The sequence below is a fragment of the Danio rerio genome, chromosome 23, assembly GCF_049306965.1.
Source record: "Danio rerio strain Tuebingen ecotype United States chromosome 23, GRCz12tu, whole genome shotgun sequence".
Classification (NCBI taxonomy): Eukaryota; Metazoa; Chordata; class Actinopteri; order Cypriniformes; family Danionidae; genus Danio; species Danio rerio.
In genome coordinates this window covers 49,132,951-49,157,500 of record NC_133198.1, presented here as the reverse complement: position 1 = coordinate 49,157,500, position 24,550 = coordinate 49,132,951, and the positions used below count along the sequence as shown (strand labels likewise).

Sequence of the window (24,550 nt, the reverse complement as noted above, 5' to 3'; positions counted from 1 at the left end):
CTGTGAATTTCTTCTTCAAATATTCCCCAAATGATGTTGAACAGATTCAGGAGTTGTTCACAGTGTTTCATCTAATGTTTGTCCTTCTGGAGAAAGTCTTATTTGTTTTATTTTGGCTAGAATAAAAGCAGTTTTTAATTGTTTAAACACCATTTTAAGATCAATATTATTCGCCCCTTCAGCAATATTAGTGTTGGATTGTCTCCAGAACAAACCACTGTTATACAATGACTTGTCTAGTTTGATGTCATACCTTTGAGGCACATTATCAGTGGTTTGAGGTGCTGGTTTCATCTCTCAGATCTCTTCATTGAAAACTGAACACACAGACACACCCACAGACACACACACACACACACACACACAAACACACTAAGGCCGTACTCACACTAGGTACAGTTGCCTCGAACCAGGCCAAAGCACGCTTGTCCCCCCTCCCGTCTCCCCTGACAGCCCGCACTCACACCACAAATGGGCCTCGGCACGCTTACGTCATCGCTGCTGCGCTGTTCAGTGAGAAGCGCTCTCTCACTCAGCAGCACAGTGGAGATTTCTCTAGTTATATCGTGTCAGTGGTTTGATATGCAGTGACATGCAGTCAAATATTTCGCCAAACAGTCCTTAGGGATGCGATGACACGCAGTCAGATATTTCGCCGAACAGATCCGCCACTTTTGGCGCTCATAAACAATCATAAAGCTCTCGTGCTGCAGGAATGAGGAGGTCTGCTGAAGGTGCAGCTGTGGTGCAGTGAGGGGTTTGCGTCTTTAATAAACTACGGCAGTTTGCGTTCACTGAACACTAGGGCTGGGCGATTTTTCCGATTTTTTTGATTAATTCGAATTTACGTTTTATGACTATAATTTTGAATGAAATCGAGAAATCGCGATTTAAAAAAAAATAAAAAATTTAATACATTATAATGGCACCAATGCGCTTGGTTCACTCTCTGTATGAAGCAGGAAGCACACCAGAAGCGCCTCTCGGCGACGCGCCGCACAGCACCACGCAGCGCCATGGATTTTAGAATTCTAAACAGAATTGAAAGTTTCTATACACACACCGGCGCCGCCCAGCCACGATTCATGAAGCAGTTCATATTTCAGCCGGCCCACAGAGCGCCATCTGATTAGTTTCATGTTAAATATCATGTGAATGTGCGCGTCTGGTGTGTGATAGTTTAAACTGTCATGTGCGCGCCGTGTCGCGGCGCTTCTGGTGTGCGACCTGCTTGACTGCCTGTTAAAGCGTGAAGTCATGTAAGATTTTACTTGTTGCACGTCTGTGTGGATTGTCAAGACATATTCCCTCATCAAGTCGATAAACTCGATCTCAACATGTATGAAGGACGTAAAAGCCTGCCATGTGAAAAACCGCGCTGATCTTTTGGTTTGAACACGAGTAGAGGTGAGGGACTGTAGCAGTGAAAATGAAAGTAGCCGCCCCCATGACGTCATTTAGCAGACCTAGTTGAAAACCAGACAGATCAGACAGCATAATACAGAGAGTGGAGCAAAGCGCATCAAATGATCGATATTTAAAACGGGGAAAAAAAGAAAAATAGATTAAATATATTATTTTATATTAGACACACATCTGGTGCTTCTATTTGCTCCTGCTTTACGTCCACAACTTCACACATTGGGTTAAATTAGGCTTTACAGTTTCCATGTTCAGTGCTTTACTTTCACTGTATCTTTTTAAGAAAAAGGCAGCAGCTTTACAACCTGACATTCAATCAGAAGAAGACAAAGCTGAACTGACAGACAATCTTTCCTAGACTCAGCAAAACTTGCAAAAAATGCCTCTGTATTCCTGCAACTGCAATATTCACACAAATATTTCTTATTCAAATCTTCAGCAACGATATTTAACTCGTGAATTTGTTTTACATTTATTTACATCTTGACCGATTTTTGTATGACATGGCCATTAAAAATACAATGTTCCTTAACTAGATGGGTTTTCAAGTTACTTTTAAAGAGAATGTTACTTCAGTCATGTTGTTGTAATGTTTTAAGAAGACTAGTAACACAAAAAAAAAAAAAAAAAAAAAAAAAAAAAAAAAAAAAAATCGAAATCGTGAATCAGTCAAACTTTATAAAAAACCTAGATTTTTTTATTTTTTTGCTAAATCGCCCAGCCCTACTGAACAGTAAGAATGATTAATAAATCCATATGAAACAGCCCCTTAAAAGACACGTCTCGCTTTCAGTTTCGGGCACGTTTTGCACTCACAGAAAGCCCAAGTGAACCGCACTCAAGCCCACCTCTTCCAACCGGGCCAGGGCCGGCCAAGTGAACCGTGCTTGAGCCCAATTCAGCGCACTCACACTTCTCAAACGATCCGGGAAACTGGCCTGGGCACGGTACGGATGGCATAGTGTGAGTAGGCCCTCAGTTATCATAAGCATTGCAAATATGTTGATAACTAAAGCGTGTCATAAAAGAAATTATATCAGGAAGGCTTTTAATGATTTGCTGGATTAATATGTTTTCCTTTCACTGCTAGTGTGTGTATGATGTGCTCACTATATACTGTAAGGTGTTATTGAGTGCTTTAAAAGGTGTCTATAAATAAAAGGTATTGTTATTACTATTATTATATCAATAGCTGTATTAAAAACGTAACTCATGTTAACCCGTTTAACAGTCGGGATGTTGATAAATAAAACATTTCTAACTTAACTTGATAAACTATATATTCATTCGTTCACTTTCTTTTTCAGCTTAGTCCCTTTATTAATTCAGAGTTGCCACAGTGGAATGAATCACCAACTTATCCAGGATATGTTTTACGCAGCGGATGCCCTTCCATCTGCAACCCATTACTGGGAAACACACATACACACTCAATCAGTCATACACTACAGCCAATCATGCTTACCCAATTCCCCTATAGCGCATGTGTTTGGACTGTCAGGGAAACCGGAGTACCCGGAGGAAACCCACACCAACACGAGGAGAACATGCAAACTCCACACAGAAACGCCAACTGAGCCATCCAAGGCTTGAACCTGTGACCTTTTTGGTGTGAGGGGAATGTGCTACCCACTGTGTCACCATATAAACTTTATATAAAATGCAATAATGTTATACAGGTAAACCTGTTTCATGAATTATTAGCCATATTTCTGCTGTATGATTGTCTCGTGGATTAATCCATATTGAGGAAAAATGTCCAGTGCTAATCACTGTTGTGGACAACTTTCATGGTGGCTCAATATAATATACACTCACTGGCCCCTTTATTAGGTACATCTGTCCAATTGCTCGTCAATGCAAATTTTTAATCAGCCAATCACATGGCAGCAGCTCACTGCATTTAGGCATGTAGACATGGTCAAGAGGATCTGCTGCAGGTCAAACTGAGCATCAGAATAGGGAAGAAAGGGGATTTAAGAGATTTTGAACGTGGCATGGTTGTTGCTGCCAGACGGGCTGCTCTGAAATATCCAGTGAGCGGCAGTTCTGTGGGCGCAAATGCCTTGTTGATGAGGCCAGAGGTCAGAGGAGAATGGCCAGACTGGTTCCAGCTGATAGAAAGGCAACAGTAACTCAAATAAGCACTCGCTACAACCGAGCTCTGCAGAAGAGCATCTCTAAACACACAACACGGCCAACCTTGAGGCGGATGGGCTACAGCAGCAGAAGAGCACACCGGGTGCCGCTCCTGTCAGCTAAGAACAGGAAACTGAGGCTACAATTCACACAGACTCACCAAAACTGGACAATAGAAGATTGGAGAAACGTTGCTGCTCTGATGAGTCTCCATTTCTGCTGACACATTCAGATGCTCGGCTCACAATTTGGCCTCAACAACATGAAAGCATGGATCATCCTGCCTTGTATCAGCGGTTCAGGCTGGTGGTGGTGGTGTAATGGTGTGGGGGAGATTTTCTTTGGGTCCATTAGTACCAATTGAGCATCAACGCCACAGCCTACCTGAGTACTGCTGCTGACCATGTCCATCCTTTTATGAGCACAGTGTCTCCACGGTGAGTTCAGTGACGATGAGTTCACTGTACTCAAGTGGCCTCCACAGTCACCAGAGCTCAATCCAATAGAGCAGCTTTGGGATGTGGTGGAACGGGAGATTGGCATCATGGATGTGCAGCCGACAAATCTGCAGCAACTGTGTGATGCTGTCATGACAATATGGAGCAAAATCTCTGAGGAATATTTCCAGTAGCTTGTTGAATCTCTGCCATGAAGGTTTAAAGCAGATCTGAAGACAAAAGGGGTCCAACCTGATACTAGTAAGGTGTACCTAATAAAGTGGCCGGTGAGTGTATATATTAAGAAAAAACTTAGTCCTAAAAATCAGCCCTCCTATTCAATTTAAATTCTTTAAATAAATCCCAAATGCTGTTTACTGGAGATATTTTCCAAAACTGTTCTAAATCATGATAGTGTTAATAACTCATCTCTAATAGCTGATTTATTTTCTCTTCATCATGATGACAGTAAATAATATTAGTCTAGATATTCTTCAAGACACTAGTATTCAGCTTAAAGTGACATTTAAAGGCTTCACTAGGGTAATTAGGGTAAAGTTAGGATAATTAGGCAAGACATTGTATAACAGTGGTTTGTTCTGGAGACAATCCAACACTAATATTGCTGAAGGGGCGAATAATATTGATTTTAAAATGGCTTTAAAACAATTAAAAATGCTTTTATTCTAGCCAAAATAAAACAAATAAGACTTTCTCCAGAAGGACAAATATTAGAGGAAATACTGAACAATTCCTGAATCTGGGGAATATTGGAAAATAATAATAAATTCTCAGTGTATTTATGTTTGAGTTTTACTGCAGACGTCAACCTTATTCCCCTATAAGGGCTCACCTGCATCTCTGTGCCGCTCCTCTATTTCTCTTTCTCTCTCCTGCTGCAGAGAGTTGATGTACTCCTGGCTCAGGGTCTCGTCTGCGTCCCCGATGAGGTAGATGTTTTTAAAGCGGTGATACAGCATGGAGGCTTTAAACATGATGGCCTCGCTGCCACGAAACCAGCGCATCTGCACACACAAACACACACTGATGACGTTTACACCTGCTACTGGCATGCATTTGGGTTGATTGAATCACAAGTAGATGTTTGTAGAGGACATCTGATGCCTATTTTATCCACTTCTCATGTGTTTGTTTTTATATATATGAATATATATATATATATATATTAAATAGATATTGCAGAAGAACAGGGTGTCACGGTGGCTTAGTGGGTAGCAAAATTGCCTCACAGCAAGAAGGTCGCTGGTTCGAGTCCCTGGTTCAGTTGACATTTCTGTGTGGAGTTTGCATGTTCTCCCGTGTTGGCGTTGGTTACCTTCGAGGTTTCCGGTTTCCCCCACAGTCCAAACACATGCGCTATAAATGAATTGGGTAAGCCAAATTGGCCATAGTGTATGGGTGTGAATGAGTGTGTGTGGGTGTTTCCCAGTGATGGGCTGCAACTGGAAGGGCATCAGCTGCATAAAACATATGCTGGATAAGTCGGCGGTTCATTCTGCTGTGGTGACCCCACATAATAAATTGACTAAGCATTACTTTGCTACAGCAATCTGCATTTAAACTTAGATGTTTTTAGAGGCTAAATTCAAATCAAATACCACCAAACATCCCATAATACTTTAGAATTTCATGTCTATTTTACAAATATTGTCAAAAGTATGTATACAAAAAAAGTGGTTTATATTCCTCAAAACACAGGGGGCGCTCTTGTATGGTCATCAATGTAAACTGTGTCACCTGATGGTCATGTTCGGTATTGCGGCCAAATAAATCTTACAGAAAGCTCATTTTGGAGATATTTTTGTGGGATAATGACGTCAAATTTAAAATATAATTTGTTCCGATATATTACCTTTGATTTTATGTCAATTTTAGGCTAAAACAGCTTTTGTAAAATACATATCTTGTGTCATATATTAAAACCTACATTTGCCGTTTTAATTTTTTCACAGACAAAGGCCTCCATTTTTTGGGTCCATGCGCAGAGCGCAAAGCGCGGGGCGCAAACGCTTTCAGGGCGTGTCAGAACGCATTTTTGCTAATTTAAGGACGGGGAAACCTGCTTTGCGCCGTGGCACATGGTCTAAAAGGGTAGAGTTAATTTTCTTAATGAGTTATAGGTGTGTTTTGAGAATAAACCAATCAGAGTCTCATCTCCCATTCCCTTTAAGAGCCAGCTGCGTCACGCCAAGAGCGCATTCACTATTTACAGGACGTAAAGTAAGTCTAAGTGGAAAAACTGAGCATTTCAAGAAGTGCATGTGCGCACGTTTCTTTTTCTCAGATGGTCGTAGTAAGTTATTGTTCTTTAATATATCGTGACGCTGTTGACAGAAGAATAAAGCACAAGATGTGGGATGCCACCTGTGTCAGCCTTGATTGATTTTTCTGCTGCTACACGAATTAGGCGAGCTCTCTTGTATTTTTTAACTCAACGAGATACACGACGTCTTTCGTGTATATGCACATATATTTGGAATATGCATCGCTCTCATATCTTTTGCGAGTTCGCAGGAAAAGCTGCCTATAGAGAGACATGCACAGTCGCACACACATAAAGACACGCACGCGCTGGTTTGACTGATGAATATGTATTTGTAGGTAAATCGTTAGCAGTGCCGAACAGCATTTCCCATTGTTTACATTGTTGCAACATACCGTTAACACTAGACACTGTATATGTCATGATCAATTTTAACAAATAAAAACTCACAGGCTACAGCGTCTGCCTGCAGGAGCTGCTCCTTCTTTGAGGAGATTTTAACTGAATCCAGCACTGAACTGGGAGAGAATCTGGAAGCTGTTTTGTCAAATCATGCTTGCTGTGTATTTTATAATTCTCTGGAACATAATTAATATTGAACTGTAAGCACATCTGTCTTTGTGTCGTGTCATTTGGAAGCCCAAATACAAAAACAGAAGGAGCTCTGGGGAAATAGCAGTGTTTGGACGGAATTTTAGCTCTCTCTGCTGTAACGTTACAGCGCCTCTGGCCACGCCCCTTAGCTGCGCAGTGTGTGTGCGCGGTAAAAGTACTTTTGTGATCTCACAGGCTCGGTAGTATTTTTTGTAGTCCCCAAAAATCGTTCATTGTAGGCTTTGCTAAGCTAACTCTGTAAAAACACATTAACTACAGTTTAACATATGATATCGTGGTGGACCACCCCTTTAAGCCTGTTACACTCTCCCTGATGCATGTACCTTTCTGAGCGTGTCGATGAGCTCGCTGTGGTTCTGGATGTTTCGTGATGAGACGGGGACGTTGCTCAGCTCATCCAGCGCAGATAAACACTTACTGACATCCTGAAAGAGACAAACAAATGTCAACGAAAGAGCGGTGAGAGTCATGCTATTGTCATTAATATGATAATTACATTTAGATCAGCAAATTGAATCAAAGACAAGAAACATGTACTGTTAATTTAAAGCTGGACTCCACCTATTTTCCTGACTTTTTTCAAACTAGAGGTGACGGGGGTTTTGTGGCCTTTTCATTATTGTCAATAATAAAAAATAAATAACTAAGTCATATATGTGACACAGCCCATATATACAGTATAGATGATATTAAATGTGCTCATACCGGATTTTCTAGCGTCATTGATATCCTGATGTCACCATGGAGACGATACAGCAGAGAATCTGTGACGGAGAGAGAATGAGCTGAACACACAAACAGAGAGAGTTAGTGATCCACACATGTACATACAGAGGAAGAGTTTAAGTGTGTGTTCCTAGTATTCATAATGTTGTGGGGACCAAATGTCTCAATTATAGCACTACAAGTAATTTTTGACCTTGCCTCTGCCAAAACTCATTACCTGAGGACAAGCAATACATTCAAAAGAATATTAGATAGAGACAAGATGAATTAAATATCACATTTAACAACTATAGTGAGGTGAGATTCAGTGGTAGATCCTTGATGAACTGTCTGACCTGTGCTGCTCTCACCTGTGGAGCTGCGATCAAAGCACCCGCTGACTGCCTGGAGCTCAGAGTTCCACATACAGTACGCTGCAGCGCATGCCAGAGTGTTTGTGTGCGTGTTTGAGGTCATGTGATGTGTGTTTTCAGCGGTGTAGTGTGGACAGAGAGCCGTTCAGAAACACTAGGTGAAATGCCAGTTAGGACGAGGATCATTTTTGCTTTAAAAACGTCATTTTAAAACTAAAACGTATTAGTGTAAACAGTACAGTTAGCCCACGGTTCAATACATACCTCGGGTTTTCGGTTCAATTCTCAGGGCTTGACACATTTTTTTTTATTCTATAGGCAATAGGAACAGTAAGAGGTTAAGGAGAAAATAATAAAACTGATTTATTGCAATACTCATTTTGTTTTACTTAAAAGCCAAGAAAAGTACAGTAGTTCCTGGTGTATTGTGTATAAAAATGAACAGTGAAATCTCACAGCTGCTGGTCGCCCATGTACAAACTGGGCAACACATAAAATCCTCCACTTTGAAAATAAACACACATGTGGAGTTAATAAAGATCAATTGGCCATTTCAAATCAACATATTTGTACTTCAGTAAACATAAATAAACCATCTTCATTATCTCGGTGCTGAAACAATGCCAGACTGTAGTCTGTAACGCGGATCGAGTGCTTTTATAAGATGACAGAAGCCCACATCTCCAATCACCCAAAACAGCTGCAAATCTTCAGCAATAATCACCCGCACTGCCTTTCTTATTTTATGTGTCTCTCGGAGCCAGTTGGGTTTGTTTGCTGGAAAGATTCAGTGAGGGATTGTTGCTGTTTGGAGGACTTTATTACCTTCTCTACTCTCCTGCCTTCAGACAGGGATATTGTTGGGTGATGCGCTGCAGATGTGCAGTCATGGTTATACGTGTAAATCAATGCTCACACACAGTTATTTTTTGTTCACCGTTTTTTCTTTTATTGGCATTATACTTTCTGGCAAAACCGAAATGTCCTCACACTGCAGATTTGAAAGACACCGGCGCTTTCTCGTACTGTTGCCTCACTTCGCCGGCGCTTCCTTGTTCTGTTGCCCTAACCTCACTTCACCGCCACTCGCCATGTTAAAGTGTGGAATGATGGTCAAGCGCCCCCTAACTTTAGAGCATAGTGATTGGATATTTACTCGTGGGGAGGAGTTTCCTCATCTCAGCTCATGGATTTAGAGGCACACACAGTCAATTCGGGGAGATTTAAAACGCACAAAGTATTTAAACGCAAAACCGAGAAAACCGCAATTCACAAGCGCGTATTGAACCGTGGAGGTCGTACCGTACGGTTCAATATTATATTGAGAACCGCGGCATCCCTAGTAAACAGGGCCTACAGCTGTGGAGAGTGTGTGTAAATGTGTGTGTGTGTGTGTGTGTGTGTTCGTGCAAGAGTGTATGCGTCTCACCTCTGCGCTCTTCTTCTTTACTGCTACTAATCTGCTGCCTGTAGAATCAAACACACACACACACACACACACTTACTTTTATTATACTATAATGATAACCAGGATAACAGTAACTCATTTGATCATTATAATTACTTTTATAATGGTAATAAACACTATAAAAATTACTAGACAATAACAGCTGTAAAGAAGGATCTGAATGAGTGCCAGAAACTGATAATGTGCACTTAAAGAGCGTAATTCTCTCAAAAAAAGGTAAACTAATTGCTCACACTCAACCCTTTAAGCATTTCTCTCTTCTGTTGAACACTGAAGAAGAAATACAGGAGAATGGTGGATTCAGTAAACATTGACAGCCATGGTAGAATAAAAAGAAAATATGGAACATTCTTCAAAATATCTTCTTTTCTCTTCAACAGAATAAACAAAAACTCAAACAAATGGAAGCCCATTTTCACCAGGTGAGGAATAAAAAGCCTTGCCATTAAACTATGCCATAAAACTCGGTCCTGGGGGGCCGGTATCCTGCATATTTTAGTTCCAACCCTAATTGAACACACTCCGCGGCGCGCCCAGCCACGATTCGGGACACTTCATAATTCTGCCGCGCCACAGAGCGCCATCTAAATACTTTCATTTTATTTACATGTGCAAACGCTGAGATCCGGATTCGCTTGTAGTCTCCTCTTAATAAAGACGCGGCTCTAGTTGCTGGTGATTGTCCTGTCTCTACAGATTTGGTAAGTGAGTGACCAGTGCTCTTTGTTTAATCAGTTTGTTCGTATCTAACAAACTATTGCACCGAGTGTAAACATGTTAGCACCACAACCAAACTTTAACCTCGTGTAGGGTTTTTACCGCATTTAGTGACCGGAATAACACATGCGGCTTTCTGACACTACCTGCCGTGTTCATCTAAGTTTCCGGGAAATGCTGAGTTTTTTTTTCTCTCATTCGCCGTGCGGTATCAAACATTGCATGAAAAATACACACTTAGAGCAGCTCCTCCAATCAAATATCTCGTTTGTCACGAGGAACATGAATGAATTCCCTGAATGAAAGAGCCAAACTGCAGTTAAAGTCCACCATTTAATAATTTGGCAAATAATTCGACTACAGATGTCCATGTAAACACCATGTCCATCACTTTGTCCCCTGTGTGTGTGTGTGTGTGTGTGTTTTGACTCTGAAACTCAGTGCGCTCAAATAGACACTCCCACACCAAGCCTTATTTCTTCTTCCGACACTCCCCCTAAACAGAGCTGGACACGCCCACTTTTCTGACTTTTTCCAAAGTAAAGGTGTGAAAACACCCTGCTGAAACGAGGTGCTTTCATGGCCCTTTAAAGGGGCGTGTCCAGGGCGTGTAAGTGGGCGTGTCCAGCTCTGTTTAGGGGGGAGTGTCGGAGGAACTAAAGTGGGATGGTGTGGGAGTGTCTATTTATGCACGCGCGAGTTTCAGTCAAAATACACACCCACACAGACAGGAGAAAGTGATGGTGTTTAACCTACATGGACATCTGTAGTCGAATTATTTGCCAAATTATTAAATGTTGGACTTATTAAATGTTTGGCTCTTTCATTCAGGGAATTCATTCATGCCTCTTGTGACAAACGAGATATTTGATTGGAGGAGCTGCTCTAAGCGTGTATTTTTCATACAATGTTTGATACCGCACGGCGAATGAGAGAAAAAAAAACTGAGCATTTCCCGGAAACTTAGATGTTCTCGGCAGGTAGTGTCAGAAAGCCGCGTGTGTTATTCCGGTCACAAAATGCGGTGCTATGTTTGCACTCAGTGCAATAGTTAACTTAATTCGATACGAACACACTGAATAAACAAAGAGCACTGGTCGTTCACTTACCAAATCTGTAGAGACAGGACAACCACCAGCAACTAGAGCCGCGTCTTTATGGAGAGAATACTACAAGCAAATCCAGATTTCAGCGTTTGCAGATGAGAACAGCTCTCAGGTAAACAATAATCCTCCTTAGACACGCAAGTTATTGTTGTCGAGCGTCGCGTACACTGTTAATCCACACGTGACTCAGAGCTCTCACAGAGAGAAAATGAAAACGAAACTTAACAGCAGCAAACTATAAAAGCAACACTTCACGCTTGTTTTGCCAACACAACGTGGCGTCTTTGTGGTGTAAACACGGTGACAATAATGAATATTAATGAAGTTGCACAATAGAGCGCGGTGATTGGTTTGACCCAAGCCTTACTCATGCATTAATGCAGCACACTGTAAGACGTAATAAGACACACTCTGGCACAGACGTCCAGTCTGCACGCTGGAATACAACGCTATTATGTCATGGCCGTGACGCAGCTTCAACAATTCGTTTCAAACAGGAAGTACAAATTTGCTTGAAATAACGCAAAAACAACCAATTTACACTTTTTAGTGAAATATAGGTGTCCTAATAGTGTTTTTAGCAGTGTGGGACACATATACGACTGTCAACAGCTCAAAAAATGTGTTTTGGTGTTTCGTGACCCTTTAAGCACAAAACTAGCAATGTGAGCTAACAACATCAATATGGGTTAGATTTGATTTCATGTGTACTGTAATGCTGTGTTCACACCAGACGCGGAAGGCTCGTCAAGCGCGTGTGATCTACAATGCAAACGCACAAATAGACATCCTGCGGCATGATATGTGCGATCGATGTGAATTGCGCGGCGTTAACCAATCAGGAGCTTGCTCTTGTAGGAGGGATCTTGTGATGTAGGGCCTGCCTGGAGGAAATCCTCCAGCCGACACCAACAACAGTTCATCAAACTCAGCTCAGCTCAGCTCAGTCGAAGCACCGCTGAAAGCCTCCATCATCCAGGTTCAGTTTCTGGAGGAGTTTCTGAGCTCACAGAGCTGGATGCACCTCTGAAAGGATCTATTAGACCCAGACACGGCCCTAAACGTATCAGCACTGTTTTTCAGCCTTCATAAAAGCACATAAACACTGTTATTTTCGTAATAAAACCCATGTTAACCATTTAGCAACGAAGCTAGAGTCCCCGGGCAGACAGAAGCCCTGCCCATCACGCGAATCCGCGTCTGCTCTGAAGAGAATTTAACGCACGAATGAAGCGAGTAAACTCAAATGTTCACTCGGCTATAAGGTGAACACAGCATAAGGCATGATTTTTTTCTTAACTGGCAGAAATGGGTTTCCATAGGGTGCGTTAACAATGGCATCATTTTAGATTGTGAACGGTCGCTTTGAGGCTTGATCGCTCTCACTCACTCAGTATTCCTCTTCTCCTGTTCTTTCCTCTTCTCCGTGTCCTTCTTCTCGTCCTCCGCTGGTTGCTTCAGCCTGTGGTTCCTTTCTTTCCGTGGCTCCTTAGTCTCTGTTGTTTGCTCAGAGCCACTCGGAGTCTTCCCTCTGGTGGACGTGACCAAACCCTGCAGAGACTTCAGCACACTCTGCCTCTTCTCTGCCAGGATCTTACACCTCTGCACACACACACACAAACACAAGCATTGATTTTAATGACATATTCAGCTTGTACCGCGGTGGTTGCCTGATTGTTGGTGTTATAAAATTCATGACATTTATAACTGCTTCATGACAACCATGTAACCATGCTTGGTAACATCAACTTATCATGACAAACACACCGAGAGGTTATGAGGCATTTAAGTCAAGTTGTCATGAAAACGTCATCTTTGCATCTAAAATACCATAACTGAGCTAATCACACTTAATATCAGTTGTTATAAGCATGCATTAAGTCTCGTTCAGTATCGTGAGAATATCCCATACCATGATAGAACATGTAATCACAACATGAACACGTGATGCTGTCAGAACCATCATCTCTCACCTCTTCATCTCTGGGTTTCTTCTCCTCTTGTGTCTCATCAGAGGATACAGGAGCGCAACTCTTCGTCTGTTTGGGTTTAGTCATCGTCTCTCTCCGTTCTTCTACGTTAATCTCTTTCCTCTTCTCCGGCAACTTGTTCTTTTCTGCCTTGTTTTTCTCCACCGCATCCTTTTCTGCATCACTCTTGACAGACTCGTTCCTTCTTGCCTCTTTCAGTTCAGACTCTTTCCTTCTTGCCTCTTTCAGTTCAGAGTCACTCCTTCTTGCCTCTTTTTCAGACTTGTTCTTTCTTGCCTCTTTCTTTTCAGACTCGATCCTCCTTTCCTCTTTCTTTTCAGACTCGTTCCTTCTTCCCTCATTCTTTTCAGACTCGTTCCTTCTTGCCTCTTTCTTTTCGGACTCGCTCCTTGCCTCTTTCTTTTCAGACTCGTTCCTTCTTGCCTCTTTCTTTTCAGACTCGTTCCTTCTTGCATCTTTCTTTTCAGACTCGTTCCTTCTTGCCTCTTTCTTTTCGAACTCGCTCCTTCTTGCCTTTTCAGACTCGCTCATTCTTGCCTCTTTCTTTTCGAACTCGCTCCTCCTTGCCTCTTTCTTTTCGAACTCGCTCCTCCTTGCCTCTTTCTTTTCAGACTCGTTCCTTTTTGCCTCTTTCTTATCAGACTCGCTCATTCTTGCCTCTTTCTTTTCGAACTCGCTCCTCCTTGCCTCTTTCTTTTCGAACTCGCTCCTTCTTGCCTCTTTCTTTTCGGACTCGCTTCTTCTTGCCTCTTTCTTTTTGGACTCGCTCCTTGGCTCTTTCTTTTCAGACTCGCTCCTTCTTGTCTCTTTCTTTTCAGACTCCCTCCTTCTTGTCTCTTTCTTTTCAGACTCCCTCCATCTTGGTTCTCTCTTTTCAGACTCGTTCCTTCTTGTCTCTCTCTTTTCAGACTCGCTCCTTGTCTCTCTCTTTTCAGACTCGTTCCTTCTTGCCTCTTTCTTTTCAGACTCGCTCCTTCTGTTCTCTCTCTTTTCAGACTCGCTCCGTCTTGCCTCTTTCTTTTCAGACTCGCTCTGTCTTGCCTCTTTCTTTTCGGACTCGCTCCTTCTTGCCCCTTTCTTTTCAGACTCGTTCCCTCTTGCCTCTTTATTTTCTGACTCACTCTTCTTTGCCTCTTTCCTTTCGGACTCACTCTTTCTCTCCAATTTCCTTTCTGCCTCTTTTTTTTCGGACTCGCTCTTTCTTACCTCTTTCTTTTCTGACTCAGTCTTTCTAGTCTCGACCCTCTCTGCCTCTTTCTTTTCAGACTCACTCTTTCTTGCTTCTTTCTTTTCGGACTCGTTCTTCCTTGCCTGTTTCATTTCAGAATCAATCTTTTTTGCCTCTTTCTTTTCGGACTCGATATTTCTTGCCTCTCTCTTTTCAGACTCTTTAATTTCAGACTGACTCTTTGTCTCTCTCTTCTCAGACTCGTTCCTTATTGCCCTTTTTTCAGACTCATTCTTTCTGGCCTCTTTCATTTCAGACTCGTTCTTTCTTGTCTCTCTCTTCTCAGACTCGTCCCTCTTTGACTCTTTTTCAGACTCATTCTTTTTGGCCTCTATTATTTCAGAGTCTGTCTTTCGTGCCTCTTTCATTTCAGACTCGCTCTTTCTTGTCTCTCTTTTTTCAGACTCGTTATTTTTGGTCTCTATTTCAAACTCATTCTGTCTTGTCTCTCTCTTTTCAGAGTCGTTATCTTTTGCCACTTTAATTTCAGACTCATTCTTTCTTGCCTCTTTCATATCAGACTCGCTCTTTCTAGTCTCTCGCTTTCTGGCCTCTTCCTTTTCTGACTCGTTCTTTCTTGCCTCTTTTATTTCAGACTCACTCTTTCCTGCCTCTCTCTTTTCAGACTCTTTATTTTTTGCCTCTATTTCAGACTCATTCTTTGTTGTCTCTCTCTTTTCAGAGTCGTTATCTTTTGCCACTTTAATTTCAGACTCGCTCTTTCTTGTCTCTTTCCTTTTTGCCTCTTTCATATCAGACTCGCTCTTTCTAGTCTCTCTCTTTCTGGCCTCTTTCTTTTCTGACTCATTCTTTCTTGCCTCTTTCATTTCAGACTCGCTCTTTCCTGCCTCTCTCTTTTCAGACTCGTTATTTTTTGCCTCCATTTCAGAATCACTCTTTCTTGTCTCTCTCTTTTCAGAATTGCTTCTTATTGCCTCTATTTCGGACTCGTTCTTTCTTGCCTCTTTAATTTCAGCCTCGCTATTTTTAGTCTCTCTCCTTTCAGACTCACTCTTTCTGGCCTCTTTCATTTCAGACTCATTCTTTCTTGCCTCTATCATTTCAGACTCGCTCTTTCTTGTCTCTCTCTTTTCAGACTCACTCTTTCTGGCCTCTTTCATTTCAGACTCGTTTTTTCTTGCCTCTTTCATTTCAGACTCGCTCTTTCTTGTCTCTCTCTTTTCAGACTCACTCTTTCTGGCCTCTTGCTTTTTGGACTCGTTCTTTCTTGCCTCTTTCATTTCAGACTCGCTCTTTCGTGTCTCTCTCTTTTCAGACTCTTTATTTTTTGCCACTAAAACTTCAGACTCACTCTTTCTTGTCTCTATCCTTTCTGCCTCTTTCTTTTCAGAATCGTTCTTACATGGCTCTTTGCTTTCTGCTTCACTATTTCTTGCCTCTTTCCTTTCTGTCTCAATCTTTTTTGTCTCTTTCTTTTCAGACTTCTCCTTTTCTGCATCACTCTTTTCAGACTCTTTCTTTTTTGCCCCTTTGTTTTCGGTCTCATTTTCTGCAACAATCTTTTCAGCCTGATTCTTCTTCTCCATCATCTTGTTCTTGTCAGCATTGCTCTTCTCTACCTCATTCTGCTTCTCAATCTTTTGCTCCACTTCATTTTTCTCCTTTGATTGAGCCTCATTCTCCTTCAGCTCTTTCTCATCATCCTTACTCTTCTTCTCAGGTTCTGTGAGGCGTCTTCTCTTCGAGCCTGCACATTGAGTAGATATAATAAGCTAAGAAGCTTTGTATGATAATATTGCCCATATATGGTATACACAGCTATGAGTATAATTTAATTTTAAGCTTTAAAACACTTACAAAACAATGTCAGGATTGTATAATAAACAACTGTAATTAAATGTAAATGTAAGCTTCAGTTCACCTGTCGGAGTGGAAGAGGCAGAGATGTCTGTCGCTGGAATAGAAATAGGAGCGTCTCCCTTTACTTCAGAATCGTTTTGCTTGCGTTTGCGTTTGAGAGCTAGCGGCTTCGCAGTGACATCATCAGTGGCCTCGATGGGATCTGCAGTCGAGCGTGTAATTCTTGAGGGCTGAAATATCACAACACAACAATAACAACATCAACACATCATATTCTGGCATAAAGCCGGAGTCTGTACCATGATGCTGGATAAACAAACTCAGAATTACATTAGCCTAAATATCTCAAAAATAACCCTGACCACTTGGCATGTTCTAGCACAAATTAAGTCCTGCTTGACCCTAACCAGTACATAACCAAAACATAGCTTATATATAGCTTCAAAATCATCTGACCATAACATGAACATAACCAGAACATAGCCTAAATGTAGCTTCAAAATAATCTGACCATAATCGTAACACAAGTCTAAATATAGCTTCAAAATAATCGGACATTAATCTGAGCATACCCTGAACATAGCCTTAACATAGCTTTAAAATAATCTGACCTTAACCTTAACATAACCAAAACATAGCTTTAAAATTATTTGACCATAGCATGAACATAACCAAAACATAGCTTAAATAGAGCTTCAAAATAATCTGACCATAACCTAAACATAACCAAAGCAAAGTCCATATAGCCTCAAAATTATCTGACCATAACCTGAACATAGCCAGCACATAGCCTAAACATTGCTCCAAAATAATCTGACCATAACCCAACATAACCAAAAAATACCTTTAAAATAATATGACCATAGCATGAACATAACCAAAACATAGCTTGCTTAAAGCTTTCAAATAATCTAACCATAACATGAACATAACCAAAACATAGCCTTATAAATATAGTTTCAAAATAATCTGGCCATAACATAAACATAACCAGAGCAATGCCTAAATATAGCCTCAAAATAATCTGACCGAAACCTGAACATAACTAAAACATAGCTTCAAAATCATCTGGCCATAACATGAACATAGCCAGAACATAGCTCCAAAACAATCTGACCATAACCTGATCATAGCGAAATATAGCTTCAAAATGATCTGACCATAACATGAACATAACCAGAACATAGCTCCAAAATAATCTGGCCATAACATGAGCATTGCCAGAACACAGACTAAATATAGCTACAAAATAATCTGACCATAACATGAACATAACCAGAACACAGACTAAATATAGCTACAAAATAATCTGACCATAACATGAACATAGCCTAAATATAGCTTCAAAATAATCAGAGCATAACATGAACATAACCAGAACATAGCCTAAATGTATCTTCAAAATAATCTGAGCATAACATGAACATAGCCTAAATCTAACTTCAAAATAATCTGAGCAAAACATGAACATAACCAGAACATAGCCTAAATGTATCTTTAAATTAATATGACCATAATCTGAACATAACCAGAAAATAGCCTCGATATAACTTCAAAATAATCTGACCATAACACGAACATAGCCAGAACATAGCCTAAATGTATCTTCAAAATAATCTGAGCATAACATGAACATAACCAGAACATAGCCTAAATGTATCTTTAAATTAATATGACCATAATCTGAACATAACCAGAAAATAGCCTCGATATAACTTCAAAATAATCTGACCATAACACGAACATAGCCAGAACATAGCCTAAATGTATCTTCAAAATAATCTGACCATAACATGAGCATAGCCTAAATCTAACTTCAAAATAATCTGAGCATAACATGAACATAACCAGAACATAGTCTAAATGTATCTTTAAATTAATATGACCATAATCTGAACATAACCAGAACATAGCCTAAATGTATCTTTAAATTAATATGACCATAATCTGAACATAACCAGAACATAGCCTAAATGTATCTTTAAATTAATATGACCATAATCTGAACATAACCAGAAAATAGCCTCAATATAACTTCAAAAAAATCTGACCATAACACGAACATAGCCAGAACATAGCCTAAAAAGCAAGCTACAAAATTATTGATCATAGCACGAACATAATAATAACATAGCCTAAATGTAGCTTCAAAATAATCTGACCATAACCGAAACATAGCCAGAACACAGCCTAAATATAGTTTTAAAAAATCTGACCATAACATGACAATAATCATCATAAATAATCAATAATATCCTAAATAAAGCTTTACAATAATCTGACCATATTCTGAACATAGCTTAAATACAGCTTCAAAATAATCTGACCATGATCTGAACGCAGGTTAACCATGAGTAAAAAAAAAAAAAATAATAATAATGCAGAGCTTCATTCAAGTTACCAAAAACTCAGGATTGGTGCAAACCATACCAACGCTACCCAGCTACATGGTACAGGCATCAGGTAAAGTTTTATTAATCTCAACACACAACAGAGAATGACAGCAAACCTTTCTGTGATTAACAGCATCAATCCTTTTCTTGGCCGTGGAGATGATCTTCCTATTCAGCACGTGTTTCCTGTGAGCAGAAAGAGTCTTAGCTGCATCCATCCGTCTTGCTAATATGACGCTGGATGGCAGACGTCTCCACCCGGTTGTGATCGTCTTCACCGATGTCATTTTTCTGGCAGGCACAACTTTGTCTGTCCGTCTTTTATCTGTGCTGGTCTTCGCTGATGAATCTCTGGAGCGTGTCGGCCGTGTTTCGGTGTTCTTGTCATCTTTCAGTGTGACAGATTCAGACTTTGTTTCTCTCTTATGTGGCGTCGCTGCTTTTGAATCGCTATTCGACACTGGATCTTTAGCTGATTTTGGGGGTTTCTTCACTTCAGTCTGATTTTCTGCTTTCTTCTTCTTCTTGTTTTTCCACTTTAGTCGACTCTCTGACAGCCGTTTCACTAGCGCTGCTTTCTGTCACAAAACACACACAATAATCTAAAAATAACAATCATCTTATATCCTGATTAGGGCAGTATAATATATTATTTGAGCATCGATATCACAGTATGTATTTCAGCAATAGTCAGCAGTGCTCGACAATAAGGACTGCCCGATGACTCGGAGCCAGTGTGCAAGACGCTCAGGATAGCAGACAGCATCAGTTTGGCTGTGGCCCTGTTTACACTAGTGCGTTTTAGTTTTAAAACGCATAAGTTTTGCTACGGTTACACTATCCTTCCACACTACACCAGAGATCTCGAGCGCCGAAAACAAAGCGTTTTGAAAACGCTGGAGAGGCCGTGTTCATTCTGAAGTGCTGCTGCTCTGTCTCAGTGTGGATGGGGGAAAACGGAGACATCTGAAAACGGAGGCGGGGCTGCTGAGATTCGCTTCCTGATTGGGGCGTTTGTGTCATTGTGTATCCTTCCCTTATTCGTCAAGCCCCTATCACATGACTTTAACACATGGCTTTAACGCTACCAGAAGACAGTACTGTAAACAACAACATGGGCACAGAAATGAGAGCGTTGTTTGCACTATTGTCTGTTTTAGGCGGCATTGTGCAGTTATTCATTTGTTGCGTTTAGTAAATCGACCTCGTCGTCTGTCCACAAAAATGTATCTCTTGCTTTCTTTGCCGTCGCGTGTAATGTTCAACCGGTGTTTGTTGACTAACAATAACCAAATGCCGAGCGAGACGCATGCTTTCAGTTTATACTAGAACGCGCATGCCCAGAGTGCGCGAATGGTCACGTGATATACGTTTTTGGTGGCGTAGTGTGGACGGAGATATGTTCAGAGACGCTAGGTGAAACGCTAGTGTGGAAGCGGATAGTTTTTTTTATCTAAATGTTATCCGATGGCCAGAAAGTCATTCATTTTTTATAAATTGTTAAATTTTTGGTATTTGTTATGCAGCAAGCCCAGAGATTGTTGTGTACACTATGATTTTATATAAAATTAACTTTAATGTGTGATAGGAATAAAACGTGATCATAAACAAATAATTTCTCCACTCAAATGAATGGTGGCTTAGACCCGGAAACAGTATTACATACGTCATCACTTAACAAGCGGATAATTCTATCTTCTCTCTATAAAGCCTATAATGCAGAATTCTAGCCAACGGTTTTTTTTAACAGATGGATTAATTCAATAGATAACTCAATTTAATAACTCATCTCTAATAACTGATTAATTTTATCTTTGCCGTGATGACAGTAATGGCCCGTTTCCCCTAAGTGGCATGGTTCGGTATGCTTTTATGGTCGTTTCCACTATCAAAAGGCGTACCGAACCGTACCGTACCACTTTTTCGGCACCCTTTCGAAAGGGTACCAAACTTGAGAAAGGGTACCAAAAGGCGAAGCTAGACATGCAGCTGAACGCTATTGGTTTACAGAGATTCGTCATTCGCTTGCGCAACAAGCCAGAATGAAAACAAAAGAGCCGCCATGAGAACGCTTTTGCTTTTTTCCTTGCGCTCATCGCTCGTCTATATCTGAAATAGCAAACTTCTTGAGCTGATGATAAAAACGTGCGCTTGATTATTGACATGCTTTTGAAAACTGATCCTGTGAGGAGCAGACAAACGGGAGAATGACACATACAGAAAGAAAAGGAAAAACGCGAGTGAGGCGTGGAAAATAGGAGAAGCCGGGAAAATAGAAGCACTTTTTTTTCCAGCAAACGTGAACACACTGTCTTGTTGAACAATTATCTTCACCTTTTGGACTATGATTAACTTAGAAAGATAGAATTGCTCTCTAAAAGAGGCTACATGTGCTGCTGAAGATTACAGACACAGATGAGAGGTCTGCTCTGACTGTGGGCTATATTTCCTATTGTTTTTTTAACCTAAATAAGCACTAAATGTCTGCTGTGTGTAGTTCTTCTGTAATTGGTAACATATGGGAGACTGTAAGGGTCTGTATGTGTTCATATATGTTCATTCATTTATTTATTTACTTAATATAATTACAGTTGTTACAGTAGGCTGTTTCGCTGTCATTGATCTGCAGTTGTAATCAAATCTTGTTCATAGAAAAGTTACTAATTTATACATTTACACAGAAGTATGTGTATAAAGCGTCTGTTTTGTGAGAAGTGCTTCTCATATGATATGCAAGTAGACATTTTCTCGAGCGAGAAAGATGCGACCGAAACTTGATATAGAATTATATATATATATATATATATATATATATATATATATATATATATATATATATATAAAATAATTTGGATAGAATACGTAAAATTATATATATAATATATATTATAATATAAATATAACTTATATAGAATGTATTTGTGTATATATAATTTTTATATATTTATACATAATTTATACAATATATGTAAACAAATATTTGATATAATATAATCATGAATACATTTATATACACAGTATGCACAAATATATTTTGTAAATATGACATTTTATTTTGGGCGCGATTAATCATTTGACACCACTACTAAACTTACACACTGACCTTTTGACCTCTGAGTCCCACACCCGGGTCATTCTCAATCTCCCACATGCCCTCCTCGAAGCCGCCCCGTTTGTTGGCCTGGGCATATTTCTGCTTGTTCGGCCAGTAGTGGACGATGTCCTTGGGGAATAGAAACGTTCTGGAAGAAAAACAACATGATAGTTGTTTTTAAAACTCCTAATTTCAAGATTTAAAGTACATGTTGAATATTAAGGTGCATATTTAAGAGTACAGCAATCATAAGGAACCACCTGATTAATAGTAAACAACCCAATATGTAATATTAACAAATGCCTTAAACATGACTTCATCACATTGTGTATGATGTAAATAAATAGTACAGTTTTGGAGTTAAAATTTACACTTCAATAACAACATTAAATGCATTTAAAATACTGAATACATTTAATCAGTTTATGTTTTATTAAGAAATAAAACAAGAACATTACTGTATAAAGGGCTGGATAATATTGCAAACAATTTTACCTCATAAATTGTTGTAGCATATTAAGTGATAATGATGTATATACTTTGTTAAGAGTATTTTTCTTTGTTAAACACAAATCAAGATATTTTGAAGAATGCTGAAAACCTGTAACCATTTACCTAAACATCAGGTAAAACAAATAAAGTTACAGGTTCCCGGCTTCCTTCCAAATATATTAGTGTTTAACAGAAGAAAAAACTCTTACTGGTTTGGAACAAGTCAAAAGTGAAGAAATTATTACAGAATTTTCATTTTTGGGTAAACGATCGCTTTAATGCAGTGTTTCTCAACCACGTTCCTGGAGGACCACCAGTTCTGCACATTTTCTCATTTGCTGCGTCCCAATCCGCATACTACGTGTCCTAAATAGTATTTTAAAATAGAATTAGTATGTCCCAAACAATAGTATGTTGAAAAGAGTATGCCAGAGGTTCTCGGATGGTACAAAACGTTAGTGTAGAAGCGTCCATACTCTAACCGCCGATATTGCCCACAATACATTGCCTATTGGATGTAAATAAGATTAGAACTACATACGCGCGTGAAAGGTGTATATAAACTACAAACATGATGGACGCGCGAGACCAACTGTCAAGTAGAGGCTTCAGTAAAGATGTTTGAATGACTATCAGTCAATATCTAGCCCACTGGAGAATATTTAAATGGCATTATCTGTGTTATATTTCATCTGCAACAACAATACTGAACTTATATAAAGACACATTTGTACGTCTGAATGCAGAATTATCCAAAGACCTGAGGAGATTTCTCTGCATGAAAGACTCGTGGATGGGAGATTAACCTGCTGCTGTTCTCCAGTAAGGTAGGAAATTAAATACAACAGAAATGTGGATTGTGTATGGATGATTGACAGGGGGCATAACTAAGCAACACAACGATCTGTTAAAGAGGAAGTAGTACGTCCCAAAGCTTGCATACTCTTCTGTTGCACACTCAAAAGTACTATTCTATCATACAAATGTTCATACTTTTTGGGCGTAGTACAAGTATGTGAATTGGGACGCAGGAATTGTCTCCTCAACCAAACACAAGCAGAGACTGAAACCTGTAATGGTCGTGACAGACAACGGAAACATCCAAAACATGCAGTGTTGGTGGTTCTCCAGAAACGTGGTTGAGAAACACTGCTTTAACCCAATGTTTTGCAATACATGTTTGATTTGAGTTTACTCACGTTGAGTGTGTCCCATAAAAAAAGATGGGGATCTTATTTTTGGGGGCTTTTCCTTCTGCAATCTGAGAGACAAAACAATAACAGCAAGAAAAACAGTTAGATATGATGGATGTAACATCTGATATGTGACTATACACTGCAGGATATGTCATTCAACACAATGAAACACTACAGAAACTCACCCTGGCAGGCCAGAAAGGATAACCTTTCATCTTCGCAAACACAACATCACCTGGAGTAAAATCATCTGTGGTCTGATCAGATTTCATCTTCATAAAAACAAATGAAATACAGTGTTTATTAATACAAACAAACACTCAGCATCGCCCACTAATACACAACAACAATAACAACATGCTAACACTTCAGCAGCAGACACACACAAAGCTCAAAAATTCCCCGTATAGTCAAGAATTTGCAAATAGTATGATATTAATCTCATTTGATTTAATTGCCGTCGACAGTAACGTAACGTAAATAAATACAATGATAACTTAGCCTTGTTTGGCTAGCTTAGGCTAACTCATGTCCACTGTGTGTACAGTGACTCACCTTTACTCCTTTCTGCATATCAGTTTAGAGCAAAAATACCATTTTAATAAACACTGCAGTTTAAAAATCAGAAAACACAAGAATTAAAATTATTTTCACGCTCTGAATGAACGGACATGTAGACGTGCACGAGTGAGTGTCTCCCCTTAGCGCCGGTGAAATAGTTCAGTCCGTCTCCCGCTCAGTTTGACATAGGAGTGTACCACAGCATAGAGAGAGGGGGGTTGGGTTTGTATTTATTGATGATAAAATAAATAACAAGAGTTTTCTTCATCATTTCAACGCTCACTTACCACACATTATGTGTTATATTTAACTACACATGATTTTACAATGATTTTCACAGAGTGAAAAATAAAATTACGTCAATGATTGTGAACGTCGGTCGGTAAATGGTTAAATATTCCTCTGAGGGGGGAAGCGGCAAAATAAGTGTTTGAAATGTTTTGTCGTTTAGTTAATTTATTAATTAAACATGCTGGAGAAAATGTATTTAAAAAATAATAATCCGCG

The 24,550-nt window shown here is 39.8% G+C and overlaps 1 protein-coding gene across 1 annotated transcript in view; it reads right to left on the bottom strand.

The window, feature by feature from the left end:
- psip1b (PC4 and SFRS1 interacting protein 1b) overlaps nucleotides 1–24,194 on the bottom strand; it is a 25,374-nt gene extending 1,180 nt beyond the window's left edge. The window contains exons 1-12 of the mRNA XM_021470060.3: nucleotides 24,038–24,194; nucleotides 23,668–23,754; nucleotides 23,486–23,547; nucleotides 21,804–21,942; nucleotides 18,817–19,278; nucleotides 16,369–16,537; nucleotides 13,241–16,194; nucleotides 12,658–12,869; nucleotides 9,406–9,443; nucleotides 7,603–7,682; nucleotides 7,221–7,322; nucleotides 4,852–5,023 (exon numbers count right to left, since the gene is read on the bottom strand). Of these exons, the coding sequence (XP_021325735.2) occupies nucleotides 4,852–5,023; nucleotides 7,221–7,322; nucleotides 7,603–7,682; nucleotides 9,406–9,443; nucleotides 12,658–12,869; nucleotides 13,241–16,194; nucleotides 16,369–16,537; nucleotides 18,817–19,278; nucleotides 21,804–21,942; nucleotides 23,486–23,547; nucleotides 23,668–23,754; nucleotides 24,038–24,055 (4,495 nt within the window). The 5' untranslated portion in view covers nucleotides 24,056–24,194. The remainder of the gene's footprint in view (nucleotides 1–4,851; nucleotides 5,024–7,220; nucleotides 7,323–7,602; nucleotides 7,683–9,405; nucleotides 9,444–12,657; nucleotides 12,870–13,240; nucleotides 16,195–16,368; nucleotides 16,538–18,816; nucleotides 19,279–21,803; nucleotides 21,943–23,485; nucleotides 23,548–23,667; nucleotides 23,755–24,037) is intronic.
- Nucleotides 24,195–24,550: the final 356 nt, after the last annotated feature.